Source organism: Cladophialophora immunda, assembly GCF_000835495.1.
Source record: "Cladophialophora immunda strain CBS 83496 unplaced genomic scaffold supercont1.7, whole genome shotgun sequence".
Lineage (NCBI taxonomy): Eukaryota > Fungi > Ascomycota > Eurotiomycetes > Chaetothyriales > Herpotrichiellaceae > Cladophialophora > Cladophialophora immunda.
In genome coordinates, this window is record NW_015622547.1 from 1,450,637 (window position 1) to 1,469,092 (window position 18,456).

An 18,456-nucleotide genomic window follows, 5' to 3' on the forward strand; every position below is an offset into this window, starting at 1 on the left:
GGTCAAGGGCCACGGACCTCGAAAAGCGAGCTCACGAGCTTGTCCAGAAAAATCCCATCAGTCAAGAGAATCAACGTAAACCCCCTCCCCTCCCCCGCTATGGCGGGAGCCAGCCTTGTTGGCAAGACTAGGCTTAGGTCACGTGGCGAACCTAAAACACCGGTCGGTGTTGCGGTTGCAACAGTTGCAACATTGCTGATTTCCTGGCACAACTTTACATCAAGGATAGAAATATAGTATATTATCCAGAGAGACAGTGTATTTTCGTTTACCCACACACATAAGCTAGCATGTAAGTCGACCTTCGCTGTTTAGCCAATCACTCGTGCAAAAGCCGTCTCGACGGTTGATTTCGTCGCCATGTCTTGGGTTGTCGAGGTACGCGGACCCCATGTTCCGTTGCCAGTCGACATTTTGAACTGACCGGCTGAAACGGGCTGTTTAGTACATCCTGTCCTTCCACAACTGGTGGAACAAGGTCAACGCGGTCAAGAGGGATGTGCTCGGCGAGAAAGTCGCGGTGCTTCAGTCCGCGGCGGCATCAGCATCAGCAGCAGCAGCTTCTTCCTCTACCTCGTCACCGCAACAAAACCCGCCTCTGCTGCGCATGGGCGTCCTCTCCGCCGCGGCCATCAACTACACCGCCATCTGGGACCCGGTCTCGACGCACCCGGGCGTAGTGATCACGGGCGTCGCCGCGCGGGACAAGTCGCGCGCCGAGGCCCAGATAGCCAGCAACAAGCGCTTCCTCCCCGGCGGCGCGTGCACGGCCCACGGCTCCTACGCGGCGCTGCTCGCCGCCCCCGACGTCGACGCCGTCTACATCCCGCTGCCCAACGGGCTGCACCACCGCTGGGCGCTCGAGGCGCTCGCGCACGGCAAGCACGTGCTGGTCGAGAAGCCCGTCGCCTCCAACGCGCAGCAGGCGCGCGAGATCCGGGACGCGGCCGCACGGGCTGGCAAAGTCGTGCTCGAGGCGTTCCACTGGCGCTTCCATCCCAGCGCGCACGTGGTCAAGCAGCTCCTCCTGGGCGGCGAGTACGGGCGGGTGCTGGCCGTCGACGCCCGCGCCGTCATCCCCGGCGGCGTCCTCAAGAAGGACGACATCCGCTTCCAGTACGGCCTCGCTGGCGGCTGCTGCATGGACCTCACCTACGTGTTCAGCGCGATCGCCTACTTTGCCGCCCGCGACGTCGCGGACCCGAACCTCGAGGTTGAGGTCGTCGACGCCAAAGCGCGCTTAAGCACGAACGATAGGCTGGTCGACGAGGCCGTCACCGCCACGCTGCGGATCACAGACCCCAATCCCTACGCCAGTGCTAGCGCCAGCACCAGCACCGCGCCCGCGGAAATCAAAGCCACCCTGTCCGCGGACCTCGCGCAGCCCAAGCTGTTCGGGCTCATCCCCAAGGTCTGGGCCGCCGGCACGCCCACGGTGACGATCCAGTGCGAGCGTGCCGAGATCGTCTACGAGAACTTCATGGGCCCGTGGCTGTCGCACAGGATCGCCGTCGTGCCCGTCACGCGCGACCCGGCTACCAACGCGATCGTCAAGCGCGGCACCGCCACCGCCGGCGACGGGAAGAGCAAGCCCCACACGCTCAAGCAGTTCAAGGGCGGCCCGCTCTGGGACCGCGAGTTCTCTGCGTCTACGACCGGTGGTGCTGACGGGGGTCAGGAGTGGTGGACCACCTACCGCTGGCAGCTCGAGGCGTTTGTCAGGATGATTCGCGAGGGACCCGGCGAGGGCGAGGCCGGGTACAAGGGCCCCTGGGTCGGCATGGACGAGAGCATCCGTGTCATGGAGATGATTGATCGCACGTACGAGAAGTTGGGCTTGCCGCTTCGTGGGGCCGTGAGTGCTGCTGAGTGAGATATATGAATGAGAGAACTCGCGCCCGAGTCGAGTCGAGGTGTAGTTTGTGACAATGTTACAGTGATGTGTGGTTCCATGTCCCATTAGCATGGCATCTCCTTCGCCATCTCGCCGGCTTTGTCTCAGCTGGGTATCATGCAGTACAAGCTAGCTAGTCATTTGGTTGAAACAAAGAAAAAGTTGACGAGGCAATATGACTCTCGTCACGCGGTAATGTTCGTCTTTCAAGTCGTCGGGTTATATCCATATATCAAATATTGTTATTCAATGTACAGGACTTGAACAGCAAAAGCGGCTATCGCACAAGCATTGCGATCCTGGTAGGTGCGCGGGGTCGCGCGGTCATTCCAATCGTAACATTCGTTCACACCTGCTTTAGTCTCATTAGGGCCACGAAACGAGTGCCCTACCAAAGCAAAATCACTGGAATTTAAGAGAAAAGACAAGAAATTGGGCATGAGCACATATAACCACACAAGGCTAGGCGCGTCCTGGGTTGGTGCTGAGCTCCGGCTGTGGACCGGTTTCCATACTGTCAGGCTTGAAGGTCAAGAAGCACTCCTTCTCTTCCGCCTGCTAGGCCTCAACTATCGGCGACGGGAGTTTGATGGCGGTCCGAGCTACAGGGCAAGCGGCTGTTCGGGTGGACTGTCTGGGGGTGGAGTTGGTTCCTGGATATGGTGCCGATGCTGGGGGATTCCGACACGCGAATTCGCGCACCTGCCAGCGTCAAGGGCCTCGGTCTTGTATTGAGGCGGGGAGCCTGGATAGTCAGGGGTTTCATTCGAGGTTAAGGTCTTTGCAGCGTCTGAGATAGCGAGGGGTGACAGAGTCGCGTTGAGTGGATCTGCTTTCTCGGGTGGTGGTTGAGACTGGGAAGATGCGCCGTATGAGTGTCGGCGAACTGGACTGTCACCAGAGGCGACATGTGCTTCCCGTGTCTGTCGCGATTGCTTTCCCAGGAGGATGCTGCCTTCCGAAGGGCCTTTTCTCGCTCGACGTTGTGCAGTGTCCGAGTCCCGGTAGTCATATGGGTTTCTTCGATATTCTTCTGTGGCGGTGTGAGTAGAAACCGGGATCTTACTGGTGAGTCGCACGTACTACTCTGTCTTTCCAGATCCCAGTCTTTCGAATCATTGATGAGATCGCGGAGGTTGGCCTATCCGGGGCATTAGTATGGTGGCTCGCCCTCGGCAACGGCACGTACAGCATTTAGCGGTCCTTTCCCAGTCACACTGAAACCAGTGCGAGTCTTGTCCTACCCATATTGTTAGCAAACTGACGAGGCGGAATGCAGGCAACGTAGCTGACCGTGGGGTGGTGGGCGGACGTGATCTTTGCGGCGCGGTCGAGATATTGGGCGACATATTCTACTAGGACCGCAGTATCCAATTTTTCGCCCGGAACGAAGATATGGATTGGTGTCTGGAGCTCCTCATCGTTGTCGCTGTCGCGGTCGCGGTTGCGGTTGCGGACGCTAAAGTCATCCTCTGTCAGCGTCCAATATGGTCTTCGCCCTTCTCTTATGGAACCGGGATATGCTCCGCCTTGCTTCAGAATGGATGGATATTGTGGAACCCATACTTTTGGGTAGAGCCCTTCTTTCCGCTTGGGGGGAGGCAGTCATCATCATGTCTGCGCTGGTCTTCATTGTCTCTTCTAGCGCCGTCCCGCCCCCTCTGATCTTGCGCGCTAAGGACCATGAATGCTCAGGAAGTCCGCGACTCGCCGGATCTGACAGGACGGTATGTTGCTGACAAGCTTATGGTGCCGTATTGGCGGGCGGAGATAGGATGGCGCGGCGCCAGGACGAAACAATCTCTGGCTGTGGGAGGAATATCGTGACTCGCACAGCGGGGCCGGCGTCTGTGTATCGATCAATCGCGTCTTCAACCCCAGCGAAGCTCGACTCTGATGCGCTGCTTTGGTTGACTGCAGTGCAGCAGATGCGCAGTTTGGGCACACAACTTCATTGCATGAGTGACCTGCCACTAACTTGCAATGCGACCATATACTGAATCGACCGAGCCGGGCGTTGGGCCGATCCGTAGGCGCCGTAGGCCAATGATGGAAGCGAGTTCATTCAAGCCATCAGTCTCGGTCACATCGGTGCCACGCCCTATTTCTAAGATCTGGGCGGCCAAAGACGCCATGCCGCTTCAGGTATATCGCAAACACAAAGTCTCTCTTGGCATTGTCTGTAACCAGCGCTCTATCTACCTGAAGCTTGGAATCCACATAGGCGGGAATTTCTTGCTAGACTTCGCCGCTGATAGCCTTGTCTTGATCGTCGTACCATTTGCGACAAGGAACCTTTTCTCGGTCTCGCAAGTCCACTGCCGAGACAAGATGTATCGCTTCTTGTACCCAACGTTGGGCTTTAGTAACCCCGTCTCGGCTAATGGATCTGTGACGTGCAGTGCTGGCCCCAGCCGACCAAATCAACAGGTCTACAAGATCTGGGTCGATGTCGGAGAGTGTGGCCGCAAGTTCCAAAACGGAGCATACTTCGATTGACTGCACGATAGGGTGAGACCCCAGTTCTTGGAGGGATTCGACTGGTCGGCATTTCGAATAATCCCATGAATTGTGTGATTTTCCTGGATCAAGAACAGGGTAAGGTGTCGAGCAATCCTACCCTAGCCTCCGAAAATCAATGCAGTACCCATGGGAAACAGGACACTTAGTAGGCAAAAAGTCTGAGGATCAAGGACTGAGTATGAGTATTTTGTAGATATGGAATGTAGACTTTGTGCTAGAGAACTCAGAAATTGCAAGGAGACGAGGAAGAGGGACGCCAACGGATCTCACAAATGATCCAAAAGAATCCGATAGGGCAGAGGTTAAGAGTTCGACGATATAGATTATTCCAGAAAAAGGAAGGGCGGCAGCTTCAAAGATTCTGCTTCCAGTCCGACTGTGTAGATTTCAATCGCCATGCTTATACTTTCGTTCGAAATTGACATGAGGACGGCTTTCATACTATGTAGTCTATGTAGTGTCGTGCCTACAGAAGGCAGACATCAACATTACATGCCAGAAGCGAGCCATTTGCTGATCTCAGTGCCGATTAGGTGTGGGTTGTCCTCCTGCAAGTAATGAATCCCTGCACCAATGTCAATTGCTCGTGCGTTTTTCATTGTTCGAGCGTACCCCGCTGCATCCTCAGGGGAAAGAAGTCCACCAGGAGTAGCCCAAAAAAGTATTTTGGGCACAGGTGTCTGGAGCAGCCAGTGGTGTCCGTCAGAAAGAATCCGAGCCACATCGACTGGGGTCCCGCCAACAGGTAATTCGTTCGGCCACCGCCAGATGGGCTCGCGCGACGCCTCCGACAAGAACGCCTGGCGATAATGGTCCATCTCCGTCTCAGTCAACTTCCGGACCACACCAGCGGGCAGAAATTCCTCCACGAAAGCGTTTTGCTCGATCAACAGCCTCCGGCCGAGCTCAGGACTGCGGAACGCCTGGAAGGTAGCTCGAGCCGCCTCAGGAAACGCATCCCAGCTGGGAAAGGAACGAACAAATTCCATCAAAACAAGACCAGCAACGCGATTCTCGTTATATCGAGCCCAGTCGAGACCCAGAGCCGCTCCCCAATCGTGGAGCACGAGAACAACGCGATCATCGGGGACCACAATTTTGAGAAAGGCTTCCACGTAGCGACGGTGATCCGTGAATCGATATTCGATATTCTCTGGTTTTCCAGAACGACCCATTCCGATCAGATCTGGGGCAATACAACGAGCCTGTGGCGCAACATGGGGGATGATATTCCGCCATAGATAGGCCGACGTCGGGTTGCCATGGAGGAAGATACAAGTGTGACCAGATTGGACCTTCCCCGTGTCCACAAATGCTATTGTCGAGTCTAGGACATTGATGCTGCGCTGTTCAAATTTGAACTCTGCGGATATTTCTTGGGCGGTCATGGTGAATTGAAGGAGAGAGTAATGAGGACGATGTCAAGGAGAAAAGCCTTCAGGGTAGATGATTCGGTGATGTGGTTTGGTTCCGTCCACAACCAAGCAGCGAGGGAAGTACTGGCCCTTTATATAGTATTGTATTTGCAAGGATCGATCTGTAGGAGCACGGTTGGACAGCTCTTGTGGAATCGATCCGGGCTCAACCAGATGTAATCACGGCTGTGCATCGCCACGGAGTGCCAGGAGTGGTATGGTCTCCACCGCCTTAGCTCAAGCAGCGAGTCGCAACGCGTTACTTGTTGATAGAAAACGTGAGTGCCGCCAAAGTGTATCTCCTCCGCATGTTCCGTATTAATATACAAGTATACCAGTATGCGGCTGCACGGAGAACGATCGAGGCTGGAACCTCCGAGGCAGTGCGGCCGTAACCTGCTGGCGTGCGCCAGAAACGGTATGGTCTCCGCCGTCTTACCAAAGTTAGTTTTCGATGTGCGGGGAGACCATGCCACAGTGGGTGTTCAGCTGCTAAGTTTTACCATGGAGCAGATAAAAGTTGATATCAGCTGTTCTCATTCTATTTGCACAACAGACATGAAGTCCCATCAACCACTACTCCGTAGTGATCCTCAGACCGTCTAATGACATGGCCTCGTGTGCGCATTGATTCCGCTGGCAATGTTTTCCACATTTTCACACCGCAGGTCTTGCGGTGGATGCATCAAGGCGAAACGACGTTGTGATCAGCGCGTCCCGCAGTGTTCGCGGTGCATGCAGAAAGCAGCGACTTGTGTCTATGAGAATCAACCTCTCACGCAGCCTCGGACAGATCTGTCACCATTTGCCCCCAGAGCTGGATCCTTGAAGAACCTCGCGGCTCTCCCGTTCCTTTCGATCCCGCTTGATCTGGGATACGAGCCTCCAGTCCCAGACATTAGGTGGAGAAATAGCAAGATCACACTTTGTTACCTTGCTTCCAAGCTTCAAACGTTTCCAACCACATTCGTCAAGCAAGGCACAACACCTTTTATCCATCACCGGCTGTATTCAAAGCGCTCTCCCATTCAGATCCAACAAGCGTACAATGTCTGCGAGATTATTTGCCACGACGATGGCCAGGATGCTGAGAATCAACAGTCGATTTTGCAGCCGAAGCTGGAACAATTGAGGCTTCAACAGACTAGTATCGCTTCCTTTGATGATCTACTAGCTTCTGTGCAAGCATTGATACTATACCTTGTCGTTTGTTTATTCAACAACAGTCCCGACCTGAGAAGAACCGGTGAACAATTCTGCCCGTGTCTCCACTCATTAACCCGCAGGCTCTGCGAGCAAGCGCCCGCTGAGCTTTCCCATGGTCTTAGCCCCTGGCGGGCTTGGTACTATGCTGAGAGCGTCCGCCGAAGCATCCTTATCTCCCACATGATGCGAGCAGTGTACGCCACAATGAAGCAGGGTTACTACCTCCATACATTATATGTCGAAGCCTTGCCATTCGACCCTCAGACCCTGCGCTGGGATGCGCGATCGGAAAGCGACTGGGTAGCATGCACCCCGTCGACGCACCCACAAATATTATCATATCGCGAATACGCTGATGGTTACGCAACCGGAACCTTGGCGCCGACTGGACTTTTTGAAAGGCTTCTCTTAATCGCATGCTATGGCAAGGAGAGAGTCGACAGCAACTTGGTGCCCATGGAAGTCCATCGTGCTTAAAGTCATCCACGACGCAGGTCCTCTGAGCCGCTGGACTCCTGACTGGCCACTCAGCCGAACGGTCATCAACATAAATTCATGGAGCTCCTCATCGGCTAAATTCTGCCTATACATTGCTGGATGATATTTCAACATCTGCTGCCGTGGACAGCTTCCGATATGGGATAACGCTCTGGACAGCTCAAAAAAGGTCTCAACACGAAACACCAACTGCATTGTGCTGAGAATCTGAGACTTTCCATTCAATCGAATCGGGTGGCATACCCTAGGAGCTTCGTTGTCACTTGTCCGAGCGGATGCCCGGAAGCCGGCACGAAGATGAAGCAAGCAGCATCCCGACGACCTCGCTAGGCAACGATTGCATGCCGGAGCAATCAGAAGCAATCGCAGAGTGACGAGACAGGAGATCAAGCACTCCGCAGAACCGTTCAAGGTACGATGCTTCCATCGCAATGTTCTTGGTTCGGAGGCATATCTCGTCGAGTGACAGTGAGATCAGAAACTCTCTCGCTGATCTTGTATATATTTCAGACAGATCTGAGTCTTGCCCGATCCTCCCCGCCCAAAAAGTACGAATCATCGTTGATGCTGTCTTTGAGATAGCTGTACTGGTGTGAATACGGCGGTCAGAAGCTGGACATCGTCGTCACGTCCGGTAAAAACTGGGCTCAATAGATGAGGGACTTCGAAATGTGCATTATGTGAAACTGAAATCTCATTTAACCTATCCTGACTCTTCTGCGTACTGCTTATGGAGATGTACCCAACTGCTCGCTCGTCTGGCATTGTGAACGGTTCTTCATCCTCTATCACCAGAGCCATTCCGACGGAAAGAGATTGTTGTCTGTAGAGCACTTCCTCTGGATGATGCAAGTTTATAACGCAAGTATTCAACCATTATCCAGAGTTGTCAAATCAAGAGATTCAAAACCTGAGACTAGATTTGTTGGTCGTACTTTAAATACCTCTCCTAGGCACCGACGACGTCTTTCACTACCTCAGCAGCCAGAACATGACTCGAACCAAACTTGAAAAAAAAAAGGACAGAGTTGCCGAATTGGTGAACGATGTGTTTCAATCATATCGAAATGCACGACCGTTTCTTGCTGACGTTGTACCGTTTCGCTCCGATGCTTGAACTTTTCCGGTACTGCAGATGACCTCATGCAGAGTTATAATCTTTAATTCAACTGCCGCAATCACAGTCCACCATATCGTCGGAGGGCACACAACCATCATGTACTCGGCGTCCAAAGCAGCAGCTAACCATATGGCTCACAACTTTTCAGCGGAACTGGCCAAAGCAACATCACGACGAATGGAATATCACGCGGCTGCTCCCCTTAAAACTGACAAGCGGATGGGTAGAGGTACTTGAAGTGAAGAAGAGCTCAAACAGCCAAGCCCGCAACGGCGGCTTAGGCAGCCGCAGAATATTGCCAGTATCTTATTCTTCTTGACATCATCTGCAGGCAGTTACCTGTTAGTCCAGGTCCTGTTCTCGTTCATGGACTTGATTGTCGAAAGGAGCAGCGTAGATATCAAAGTCGATGGTGATATTCGCTTTGCTAGGCAAGTTGTGATCTATCAATCAACAGGGCGTGGCTTGGTCTCCTTCTTGCTGTCTTACTCACCTACTCAACTATCTGCTGTTGAGCTCGCAGACATCTCGGAACGCGGCCCGCCGGAAATTTAGGGAGACCGTACCAATGCTCTACCTGGCCTCCATCATTTCCGGCACGCAGCAGCCCGACGACCTGGAAACTCGGGAACTGTTGGAATAGAAGTTTACAAAACGCCCATGATACTTTGCTTAAGGCGTGATTAACTTCCAAGATGACCTCCCTTTATTCAAGCATTTTAGGCCTTTGCCCTGGCCCTTCATTCCACTTGGTTTGCTCCCATTCTGGCGTTACAAACAAGGTATGTCACCTGCAACCAACATAGGCCAGTTCCGTGAAACTTTGCACGGAGCATGGCGCCTCGCTTCCCAAGCCTCTGTCTCTACCACGAATCCGCAGCATAAATCCTACTTACTCGGCCCCACCGCGACCGGCTTCATCCTCTACACGCCTGACGGGCACATGACGGCCACTGCATCCGCCAACTTACCTCCTATCGAGACCGTCAATCCCGCGGCGGGACTGGCTTCACTGCTCTCGGATGCCGAGGCTGCCGCGTGTGCGCGGAGTTATATTTCGTATGCGGGAGGGTTTGAATTGAGAGAGATCAGTAAGGAAGAAGATGGGGAGAAGTGGGCGGGAGAGAAGGAGAAGGCTATGAAGGACCAAGGTGTTTGGCTGGGGATGCTTGTGCATATTGTGGAGTGTAGCTTATTTCCGAATTGGGTCGGGACAAGGCAGCATCGTATTTGTTCGATCGATCGGGAAGGAGTGTTGACGCTGACGGCCAGGGAGGGGACTGACAAGGACGTAAGTGTCTCATGTGCCGCTTAGGAGTGGTATCTTGGTGATCACTAAATGTTTGATCGACTGATTTTTCTGGATATTTTTAGGGAGAAACTTTCAGAGCCATTGCGAGATGGAAGAAGGCATGAGAATCCATGTGGGAGGAGAGTACGGTGAATTTGCAGCTATATCTGCTACAATCAGCTTTTCCAATCCGTGAGATTCAGCCAAGAAATTAAAGAGAAGAGCTTATTTGTATTGATTGTTTCTCCTATTCCACATCTGTTGCACAATGCCACAATCTTCAATTCACCTACTTTACAAGCGATGATATAGCATTCTGTCTTATTTCATTTTGAATTTGTGACCTCGAGACAACGTTCACACCTCGAGCCTGCAGAGATTGAGGGCAAAGGCCGGTGCCTCTTTACTAAAACATTTGGCGCAAACCCATCTCACGATTCTTTGGTGCATTCTTCCGAAATTTCGACAACTTTGGAGGTCGTATCCTCGAGCCTGATGTCCTTTTGGTAGACTGCAACCAAATCTTCATCCCCAAAGAGATGAGCCACTTCCTCCAACGGTTTGTGCAAGGTGTTGGGATAGCAAAAGTAGACCACAAATGCCGAGCATACCGAGAGCGATATAAAAACCATGTAGAACTTCCAACCAATGTTTGCGAAAGCTGTCGGGGCCAACATCAACCACAGAATATCAATGCAACAGACCCCAACCACTGAAATGGTTATACCTTTGGCACGCAAATGGGTAGGGAAAATCTCGCTAGCATAGTACCATTGTGGCCCTTCTAGGAAGAGGTTGAAAGTGAACAGGAACAGAAAGAAAAAGGCCACGGCAGCACGGAGAGCAGAGTCATTTCCACTTCCCAAAAACTCCGCCACCAAGGCGGCTTCGATGCTGAGGATAACTGTATCGGCAATTATACCGACGGTGAAAATGATATTGCGAGGAATTCGATCGACATAAGTGAGCGATATCAAGTTGCCAGCGATTGCAGCGACGTATGTACCCGCTAGGAGCTGTAAAGACGTCTCGGCGTCATACCCGAGCTCGACAAAAAGGGATGATGCATATGCTGCGGGATCATAAGTATTTGACTCCAGATCCTGAAGACACGACATGCTTACTTGTTAAGACCAGATTTCCAGTGGTAAAAACCATCGGAGGCAAGAAGAACGCCAGCGCGGCACGTTTTCGATACGAAGGGCGCCTGATCACTTCCCACCATGAAGAATCTAGAGAGGCCTCAAGCTCATGTTGCTTCTTCATCTGGGTAAATTCGATCATTGCATATTCATCCGACGAATCTTTCTCACGACGATGTAGTCGCGACACAATGTCCCAGGCACGCTTCTCCTGGCCCCGAGCAAGGAGCCAGCGAGGTGATTCGGGGAGCCAGGGCATTAGGCAAAGGAGGAGAACCGGAGAGACACAGCCCAGAGCGAGGGGGACACGCCACTGAGAATCACTGCTGGTCTGGTAGTAGAAGAATCCCACTCCGACATATGCACCCATGATGTATCCGATCACGCCGAAGAGCCCGACAATGCCGCCCAGGATACTACGCCCTCTCGGGGGGGATATCTCGATAACCCACAGGGGCACACCCACGTACTGCATGAATGCCCTATCGACAACCTGTCAGTCTCAATCGGAGAAGGGGACGAATGACCTAGCAGGGCGAGCCACATACCCCACTCCAACGAAGAAACGAAAGGTAATGAACATGGCAATGTTCACGGACCCAGCCAGACATGCCTCCGAGATGATCAGAATAATGCTTGCCGTTGTCAGGGTGACCTTCCGGCCCCAGCGGTCGGCCATGAAGGAGTTGAGTACGCTCCCTAATGCTCCCCCAGCATAGAAAAGCGAGGTCAGAGCACCAATCAAGGCTGTGGCGTTTGGATTGGTGTCCAGGCCCATGTAACTAATAAAAGAAGGTTGGCCTACGATTTGATCAAGTCAGTACATTCCCCTGTTCATCAAGATGGACATAAAATATGTCTTGCTCTCACCTAAGGTTGTTCCAATTATGGATGCCACATAGGCGTAGGAAATGGCCCCCCATGCTATACCAGCAACTGTCCGTACCAGGCGGCCTTGGTAGTGCCGCTGAGGCTCGGGGTCTGTTGCACGCAACATTGATCAAGAAACGCGGTCGATGATCTTCAATCTTGGCGAGAGGAGGCTCGAAATTGAGAAAGGCTGAGTTACTACGCTCTTTGGTACTGTTGACCTGTCATTAAAGAGACCCTTGTCAAAAGGGCGGGGGCAGGAAGGCGTAAAATGGTGGGGAGAGAAATTCCGAGCCAGATTCGAGGACCGCAACTTAGACCTTCTTTTTACGAGATAAAACGTGGGACATGAATGATGCCATTTAGAGATTAAGACGGAAAAGTCGATCTATCATTCATTCGGTAAGTTCTCTGGAGGGCGGTCATGGCTTTTCCGTAAGTCTCTATCCTTGTCCATCGCCAGTAGTCGAAATTGCGGGGGCGGTGGCGACAGCAGCTTTGTCTGGATTCCGCGCGAAGCATTTCTCTTCAAACAAAAGTACCATCACTCGGGATTCGAGCCCTTTCATACCTCAACAACTCGAAAAAAGATTCAGAGTCCAGGCTCACGACCGACTTGTGAAAGGCGTGGGTGAATTTGGTCGATAGCTCCCTATTCTCCTGTCTAATATGCATCTCTCTCCAGAATGGGCGGAAGTAAGTTTGACTGGAGATTGATGTCGATCACCTCTGCAAGAATGGATATGAGCTGATCATCATCCTCAGTATGCTAAAGCGACACCCCTGCCGGACCTTCAGGTCCCAACAACTGCGACCGAAGCCCAGGCCATCCGTGGCTTCATGGCGCAATTCGAGGACCAAATGATGGCCACTGCAGACAATACTGGACTGAGCGTAAGAGTAGTCTCGATTCCTACAAGGGATTCCCACAAGTTGCGGGCCTTAGTTTATACGCCGGACGGTCCTGGGCAGTATCCAGTGGTTCTATAGTGAGATTTATCCCTCGTGATGATTTGAGATCCTGACACCGTGCTGGATAGCATGCATGGTGGCGGATGGGTGTTGGGAAGACCAGAGACGGATGATAAGTCGGTTCGAGGAGTGTGTCGAAAAGCGAAGGTACTGGTCGTTTCCCTGGACTATCGATTAGCACCAGAGAATCCCTGGCCCACCCCAGTGAATGATTGTGTTGATGGATTGAAGTGGGTAAGTTAAATGATCAACCGAAAGGCAGGCTGAAGTCGTTCATCCTTGGATGGACTAGGTCTTCGAAAACGCTCCCAGCATACGGGGCGACGTATCCAGAGGTGTCATTGTGAGCGGCTTTTCCGCTGGGGGACATCTCGCTGCTACCCTTGCCCTTCGCGCACTCAAGCGCAAGGTTCTGATACCGATTCGCGGAGTTGTGCTTCGGGCACCAATGCTCAGTGATTGGCGTGCGCTTTCAGCATCGGAAGCCAGCGCTCTGAAATCCCTCGAGGAAAACGCGCACGCGCCGGTCATCAACACGGACAGCCTGAAACAGATGATAGCCATTTACAATGTTCCAGGAGACCGACTCCGAGATCCTGAAGAGTTTCCCCTTCACTTGAGTGTCGAAGCTGCGAAAGGATTTCCGCCCACATTCATTCAAGTATCCCAAGCTGATCCGCTTCGAGACGAAGGTCTTCTTTTTAATCAAACGTTGAAAAATGCAAGTGTTAATACTCGGCTACACTACTACGAGGTAAGACCACTGGCATGGTTACATAACATATAGTTATGTTGTTGACACTTGGACAATATAGGGGATGCCTCATGGGTTCCATATGCATAACATACCTACCGCAACTAAAGCGGAGGAGGATTTAGCTGATGGATTTGAATGGATTCTTGACTTTGGCAAACCGGCTTGCTGAAACTTGCCAAAAAAACCCCCCACCCTAAACGCCCCTGATTAGCTACCTTCGTTAGACCATTAAACACATCTAACAGCTTGATCAAAATGGCTTCGTCTGCATTTAGGAGTGATGTCCTCGAATAACTCATTTATGCTCAGTATAGCCAATCAGTCGAAACGATTATATGTATTCGGAATTTCTCGGAATGCGTTACGAATGGCCCTGTTTTCTGGCCCTTGTTGAATAGAATAAGTTGCATGTCAATTCCGTCCAACTCTTGTTAGATAGCTTGACTGAGTGTAGCGGGGTGTTCTTTAACATGAACTCGACCCGTTTCAAGTTCGCCAAAGAAAGTGAGACTTAGAGATTCTGGCTTGTATTCATTGAAAGGGTTCAACTCTACCAGCAGATGGAGTCACTCGCTGGCAAGACGGCGATAGTCACCGGCGGATCTCGAGGTATCGGAGCTACAATCGCCACTCATTTTGCCCAGGAGGGAGTCTCAAAAATTGCCATTACATATGCTGGAAATATTCAAGCGGCAGAAGAAACGCTCACAAAACTTCGCAGCCTCGGAGTGGCCAAGGCGATAGCTCTCCAAGCTAATCTCCTCGATCCTACGTTTGGGCCAGACTTGATCCCCAAAGTCCTTCAAGGTCTTGAGACACAAAAGATTGATATTATTGTCAACAATGCAGGTATTAATGCTGGAGAGTACCTGCAACCCACCTCGCGAACGACAGCGGACATATTTGGGAAGATGTTGCAGGCAAATGCGTATGCTCCGTTGAGTCTCATTAACGCTGCACTTCCCCATCTCCCGGAAAAGGGCGGTCGCATTATCAACATATCCAGTGTGTCCTCTAAACTAGCAAATGGAGACATGTACCTGACATACGGTGCATCAAAGGCAGCCTTGGATAGTATCACGCGGTCACTGGCTGCAAACTTGGGGGTTCAGACGGGGGCAACATTCAACTCGGTCAGTGTGGGGACCACCAGGACGGACGTCATTCAAACAATGCTGGATCAGTATGGAGATAAGCTGCGCGAACAACTGTCGTCTGCTTTCACTGCGGAGAAACGAATAGGCGAGGCAGAGGATGTCGCCTTCGTGGTTGGATTTTTGGCCAGTGACAAAAGTAGATGGATTAATGGAGCTAGCATACCCGCAAACGGAGGACAAAAAGATCTTCTAGCACTACAAGGTTAGGAAGACTATCTATTTTAGCATTCTGCAAAAGACGGCGGACATCATTGATGTGCTCGCACGGTCTCTGTCGTTGGCATGATTCACAGAGTTCTTCTACTTAGAATTCGGATTGAGCCCAAACAACGTTGCCCAAACACTCAAAACATCAGAGAACAACTTGGAAAGAACAGCCGACGCAGGAGGTGCCTTTGGGCTAAGTGTCATTCTGTAAGCTACGACAAATTATTGTTGCTTAACCAAGGAAGAGATCACGTATCTAGAGACGTATCGGTCATATCGCTGTCTCAGAAGTATCATAATCTGAGTATTCCGATACAATTCCGGTTGTAAATCTAGCGGCTCTACAAGCACCCTACGTACCTTCACTCCGTCTTTAAGGAAGCTAAGTAGCGGTGGAAGCTTGTTCCGGAAAGATTCTCGGAAAATGTGACTGGTGAAGCCATGCCTTGTCATGCACTTGCCAAAATCCTGAGCCTTTGGCATTGAAGAACCAAGCCATTACCGGAGCCTTTCTTTGACATCGCGCAATCTTGCACAAGAATGTCGACCTGGCGAGAGAATCTCAAATTCGCAGCCCCAGGGGTACCGTACGGTGAGCGCTTGGTGCCGAACGTGATCGATGAGGCGGCCGAAAAGGATCCTAATCGCATCCTGGTTATGATCCCGAAGAAACCGGATATATCGCAGGGATGGTTCACTTTGTCGACAAAGAATCTGGCTGATTATGTCAACTGCATGTCCTGGTGGTTGGAAGAAAGGCTCGGGAAAAGCGAGCACATCGAAACCATTGCATACTTGGTATGGAAACTCGATTGATGCCGCACCAAAGAGAAACGTATTCAGGTTACTAACGTAGAAAGGGCGCCAATGATTTTCGCTTTTTGGTGATCGAACTGGCGGCCATCAAGTCCGGCTATTGTGTGAGTGCTCAGCCTTTTCACCTTCAAAAGAATTGAACTAATGTTTTGTGCAGACTCTTCTCCTATCCCCTAGAAACTCCCCTGGGAATACGTTAAACCTGCTAGGGACGACAAACTGCAAAGCAGTCTTTTATACTGCGGACAGATCAACTCAAATCGCCAAATTAAAACAGCAAACAGATGAAATACCTCTATTCTTATTCCCATCCATAGAGGAGATCCAGCAGACACCTCCTAAACCGAAACATCCGTACAACAAAACGTGGGAAATGGCTAAGGATGACCCAGTCATCATTGTCCATACTTCTGGATCTACTGGTAGGCAACCCGAGAACCTGTCATTAAGGATGCCGTCAATGTTCATAACACTGTTTACCAGGTGATCCAAAGCCGGTGTATTACACGAATAGATTTCTCGCAGTCATGGATCTAGACAGGTTGGTGCCTCCGTGCAATGGTCGCACTTGTGGAGGCTTGAACATGTATGGAGACTCCAACACTGCGTATCTCGTTGGATCCCCAATGTTCCACCTAAGTGGTCTGGCCAACTCGATGGCACCACTGTGGGCAGGAGCTACCATGATTCTTCCACCCTCCGATATGCCTCCTACTGCATCAATAGTTGTGGAGATGATGAAGCATGTCGAAATTCACGGAATGGCTCTCCCTTCTTCGATATGGGAGGAACTTGTTGGTGAATATCAAGATGAGTTCCTGGCCGTCTCCAGGTATATCAAACACGTCACAATTGGCGGTGGTATGTGAGAAGTCCATGTCTCATTCCTGTACCTAAAACTGCGACTCGTCTTGCTTACAGATGACTTCAGGACCACTGGCACGCGCTGTTGGAGACTGGTTGTCCGAGAGGTTCTACGTCATGAACGGAATTGGGTCAAGCGAGACCGGCTTGTTGCACTCTCTAATTCCCGAGAAGGAGGACTGGGAGTACTTCGAATGGCACCCTACTCACGTTGGATACAAGATGGAGCCGATCGGAGACGACGAAGGTCTTCATGAGATGGTCCTTTACCGCGACCCCGATTTGAGTAAGTTCCAAGGGGTTTTCATCACACAACCAGATATAGATGTCTGGCGCACGCGAGATCTTTTCGAAAAGCACCCTACCAAGGACATGTGGAAATTCAGAGGCCGACGCGACGACGTCATCGTGCTCTCTAATGGTGAAAAATTTAATCCTGTCATCGCGGAGGGGATCATAATGGGCCACCCAAAGGTGGCAGGGGCCGTCGTTGTGGGAATGCAAAGGCTACAGTGTGCCTTGCTTGTGGAATTAAGGGACAAAATCCCCAGGGATACCGCGATTGACGAAATCTGGCCTACGGTGGAAAGGGCCAATCTGGAATCCCCCGGGCATGGCCACATTTCTCGCAACTTGATTATGGTCATTCCGCCAGACAAACCCTTTAAGAGAGCTGGGAAAGGGACGATAATACGACCGGTAGTTGTGAAGGATTTCGAAGCTGAAATCGACTGTCTTTACGATACGTTCGAGTCGGCAGCTGCTAACATCGACCTCCCCACTTTAGAATATCCTCCCGATGATGAGAGGACCAAAACCTTCATCAAGCAGCTGGTGGCTTACCAGTGGAATGACCCTGATCTGCCTTCGGATACCGACGATCTGTTCAATGCTGGGTTTGATTCACTTCAGGCGAGCCAATTTTCGACAAATCTTCAAGCCGCCTTGAGGGACAAGCTACTGAACAAGCGCAAGATTACGCCCAAATTGATCTATGAGAACCCGAACATTGAAAAGATCTCATCAGCGCTGAAGATGATCCTAGATCAGGAAGCAACGGATGACCGAAAGGCGAACGGCGTCGATGATACTGGAGACCACATGAATGGAACCGGAGCTGAAGAAGAACACAAGTTTCTTCTTCAGCGTCTAGTGACCGAGTTCTCAACCCCTTATCTGTCGAAAGGCGTGGAGAAAAAGTATCTGGCCTCCAAAGAGTACTTGCATGTGCTTGTAACCGGAACAACCGGCTCCCTGGGGCATTCCTTGGTCGAAGCGCTCTTGTCTGACCCTATGATTGGACGGGTGTCTTGTTTCAATCGCGCCAGCAACGCAGAGGAGATCTTCTTGGCTCGTACTAAAGCAACAAAGAATCCTCGGCTGGATTTTTTCCAAGTGTTGTTTGGACACCCAAACTTCGGCTTGGAAAAAGAAACTTTGGAAAGACTACAGCAAGAAGTTGATGTGATCATTCATAATGCGTGGAAGGTATGCATATGTGAGGTCTTGGGGCCGTCATTGTTCCTCTGACTAGGTCATGTGGCTGACCGAATCGTTCCAGGTCGATTTCAACCAGTCTCTGGAGTCCTTCGTAGACGTCCACATACAGGGACTCGACCACTTCATCTCATGGTGCCTCACGTCGACAAAACACCCGAGCCTCTATTTCGTTTCCTCGGTATCCTCAATGAGTCGCTGGTCTGCGATTCAGAACCCGCTCATAC

At 51.5% G+C, this 18,456-nt stretch overlaps 6 protein-coding genes across 6 annotated transcripts; 4 read left to right on the forward strand and 2 right to left on the reverse strand.

Annotated features, from left to right (window-relative positions):
• Positions 1-220: 220 nt before the first annotated feature.
• On the forward strand, positions 221-2,029 carry PV07_11280 (uncharacterized protein). Its single transcript, XM_016398702.1, has 2 exons — positions 221-378; positions 446-2,029. Exons 1-2 carry the CDS (start codon positions 361-363, stop codon positions 1,871-1,873), a joined length of 1,446 nt encoding a protein of 481 aa, XP_016243264.1. The 5' UTR covers positions 221-360; the 3' UTR covers positions 1,874-2,029.
• A 66-nt stretch (positions 2,030-2,095) lies between these two features.
• On the reverse strand, positions 2,096-3,669 carry PV07_11281 (uncharacterized protein). Its single transcript, XM_016398703.1, has 5 exons — positions 3,461-3,669; positions 3,188-3,353; positions 3,084-3,134; positions 2,978-3,035; positions 2,096-2,927 (listed from the first exon to the last, which is right to left on the reverse strand). Exons 1-5 carry the CDS (start codon positions 3,577-3,579, stop codon positions 2,497-2,499), a joined length of 825 nt encoding a protein of 274 aa, XP_016243265.1. The 5' UTR covers positions 3,580-3,669; the 3' UTR covers positions 2,096-2,496.
• A 1,236-nt stretch (positions 3,670-4,905) lies between these two features.
• Positions 4,906-5,805, reverse strand: PV07_11282 (uncharacterized protein; the record flags this gene model as incomplete). The annotated part of the gene is made up of 1 exon (XM_016398704.1): positions 4,906-5,805. The coding sequence occupies one exon, from the start codon at positions 5,803-5,805 to the stop codon at positions 4,906-4,908; it is 900 nt and encodes a 299-aa protein (XP_016243266.1).
• Positions 5,806-9,440: 3,635 nt separating this feature from the next.
• Positions 9,441-10,072, forward strand: PV07_11283 (uncharacterized protein; the record flags this gene model as incomplete). Its single annotated transcript, XM_016398705.1, has 2 exons — positions 9,441-9,947; positions 10,031-10,072. The coding sequence occupies 2 exons, from the start codon at positions 9,441-9,443 to the stop codon at positions 10,070-10,072; spliced, it is 549 nt and encodes a 182-aa protein (XP_016243267.1).
• Positions 10,073-12,628: 2,556 nt separating this feature from the next.
• PV07_11284 (uncharacterized protein) lies at positions 12,629-13,857 on the forward strand (the record flags this gene model as incomplete). The annotated part of the gene is made up of 5 exons (XM_016398706.1): positions 12,629-12,655; positions 12,725-12,948; positions 13,000-13,165; positions 13,224-13,685; positions 13,747-13,857. 5 exons carry the CDS (start codon positions 12,629-12,631, stop codon positions 13,855-13,857), a joined length of 990 nt encoding a protein of 329 aa, XP_016243268.1.
• A 391-nt stretch (positions 13,858-14,248) lies between these two features.
• On the forward strand, positions 14,249-15,052 carry PV07_11285 (uncharacterized protein; the record flags this gene model as incomplete). Its single annotated transcript, XM_016398707.1, has 1 exon — positions 14,249-15,052. The coding sequence occupies one exon, from the start codon at positions 14,249-14,251 to the stop codon at positions 15,050-15,052; it is 804 nt and encodes a 267-aa protein (XP_016243269.1).
• Between the last annotated feature and the right edge of the window lie 3,404 nt (positions 15,053-18,456).

Excerpts from the sequence above, each read along its gene's own strand:
- PV07_11281 (XM_016398703.1), bottom strand. The coding sequence starts at position 3,579 with ATGGTCCTTAGCGCGCAAGATCAGAGGGGGCGGGACGGCGCTAGAAGA. Across the intron at positions 3,354-3,460 it reads AAGAAGGGCTCTACCCAAAA|CGTCCGCAACCGCAACCGCG; the intron begins GTATGGGTTCCA and ends GGATGACTTTAG. Across the intron at positions 3,135-3,187 it reads CGTCCGCCCACCACCCCACG|GACAAGACTCGCACTGGTTT; the intron begins GTCAGCTACGTT and ends CAATATGGGTAG.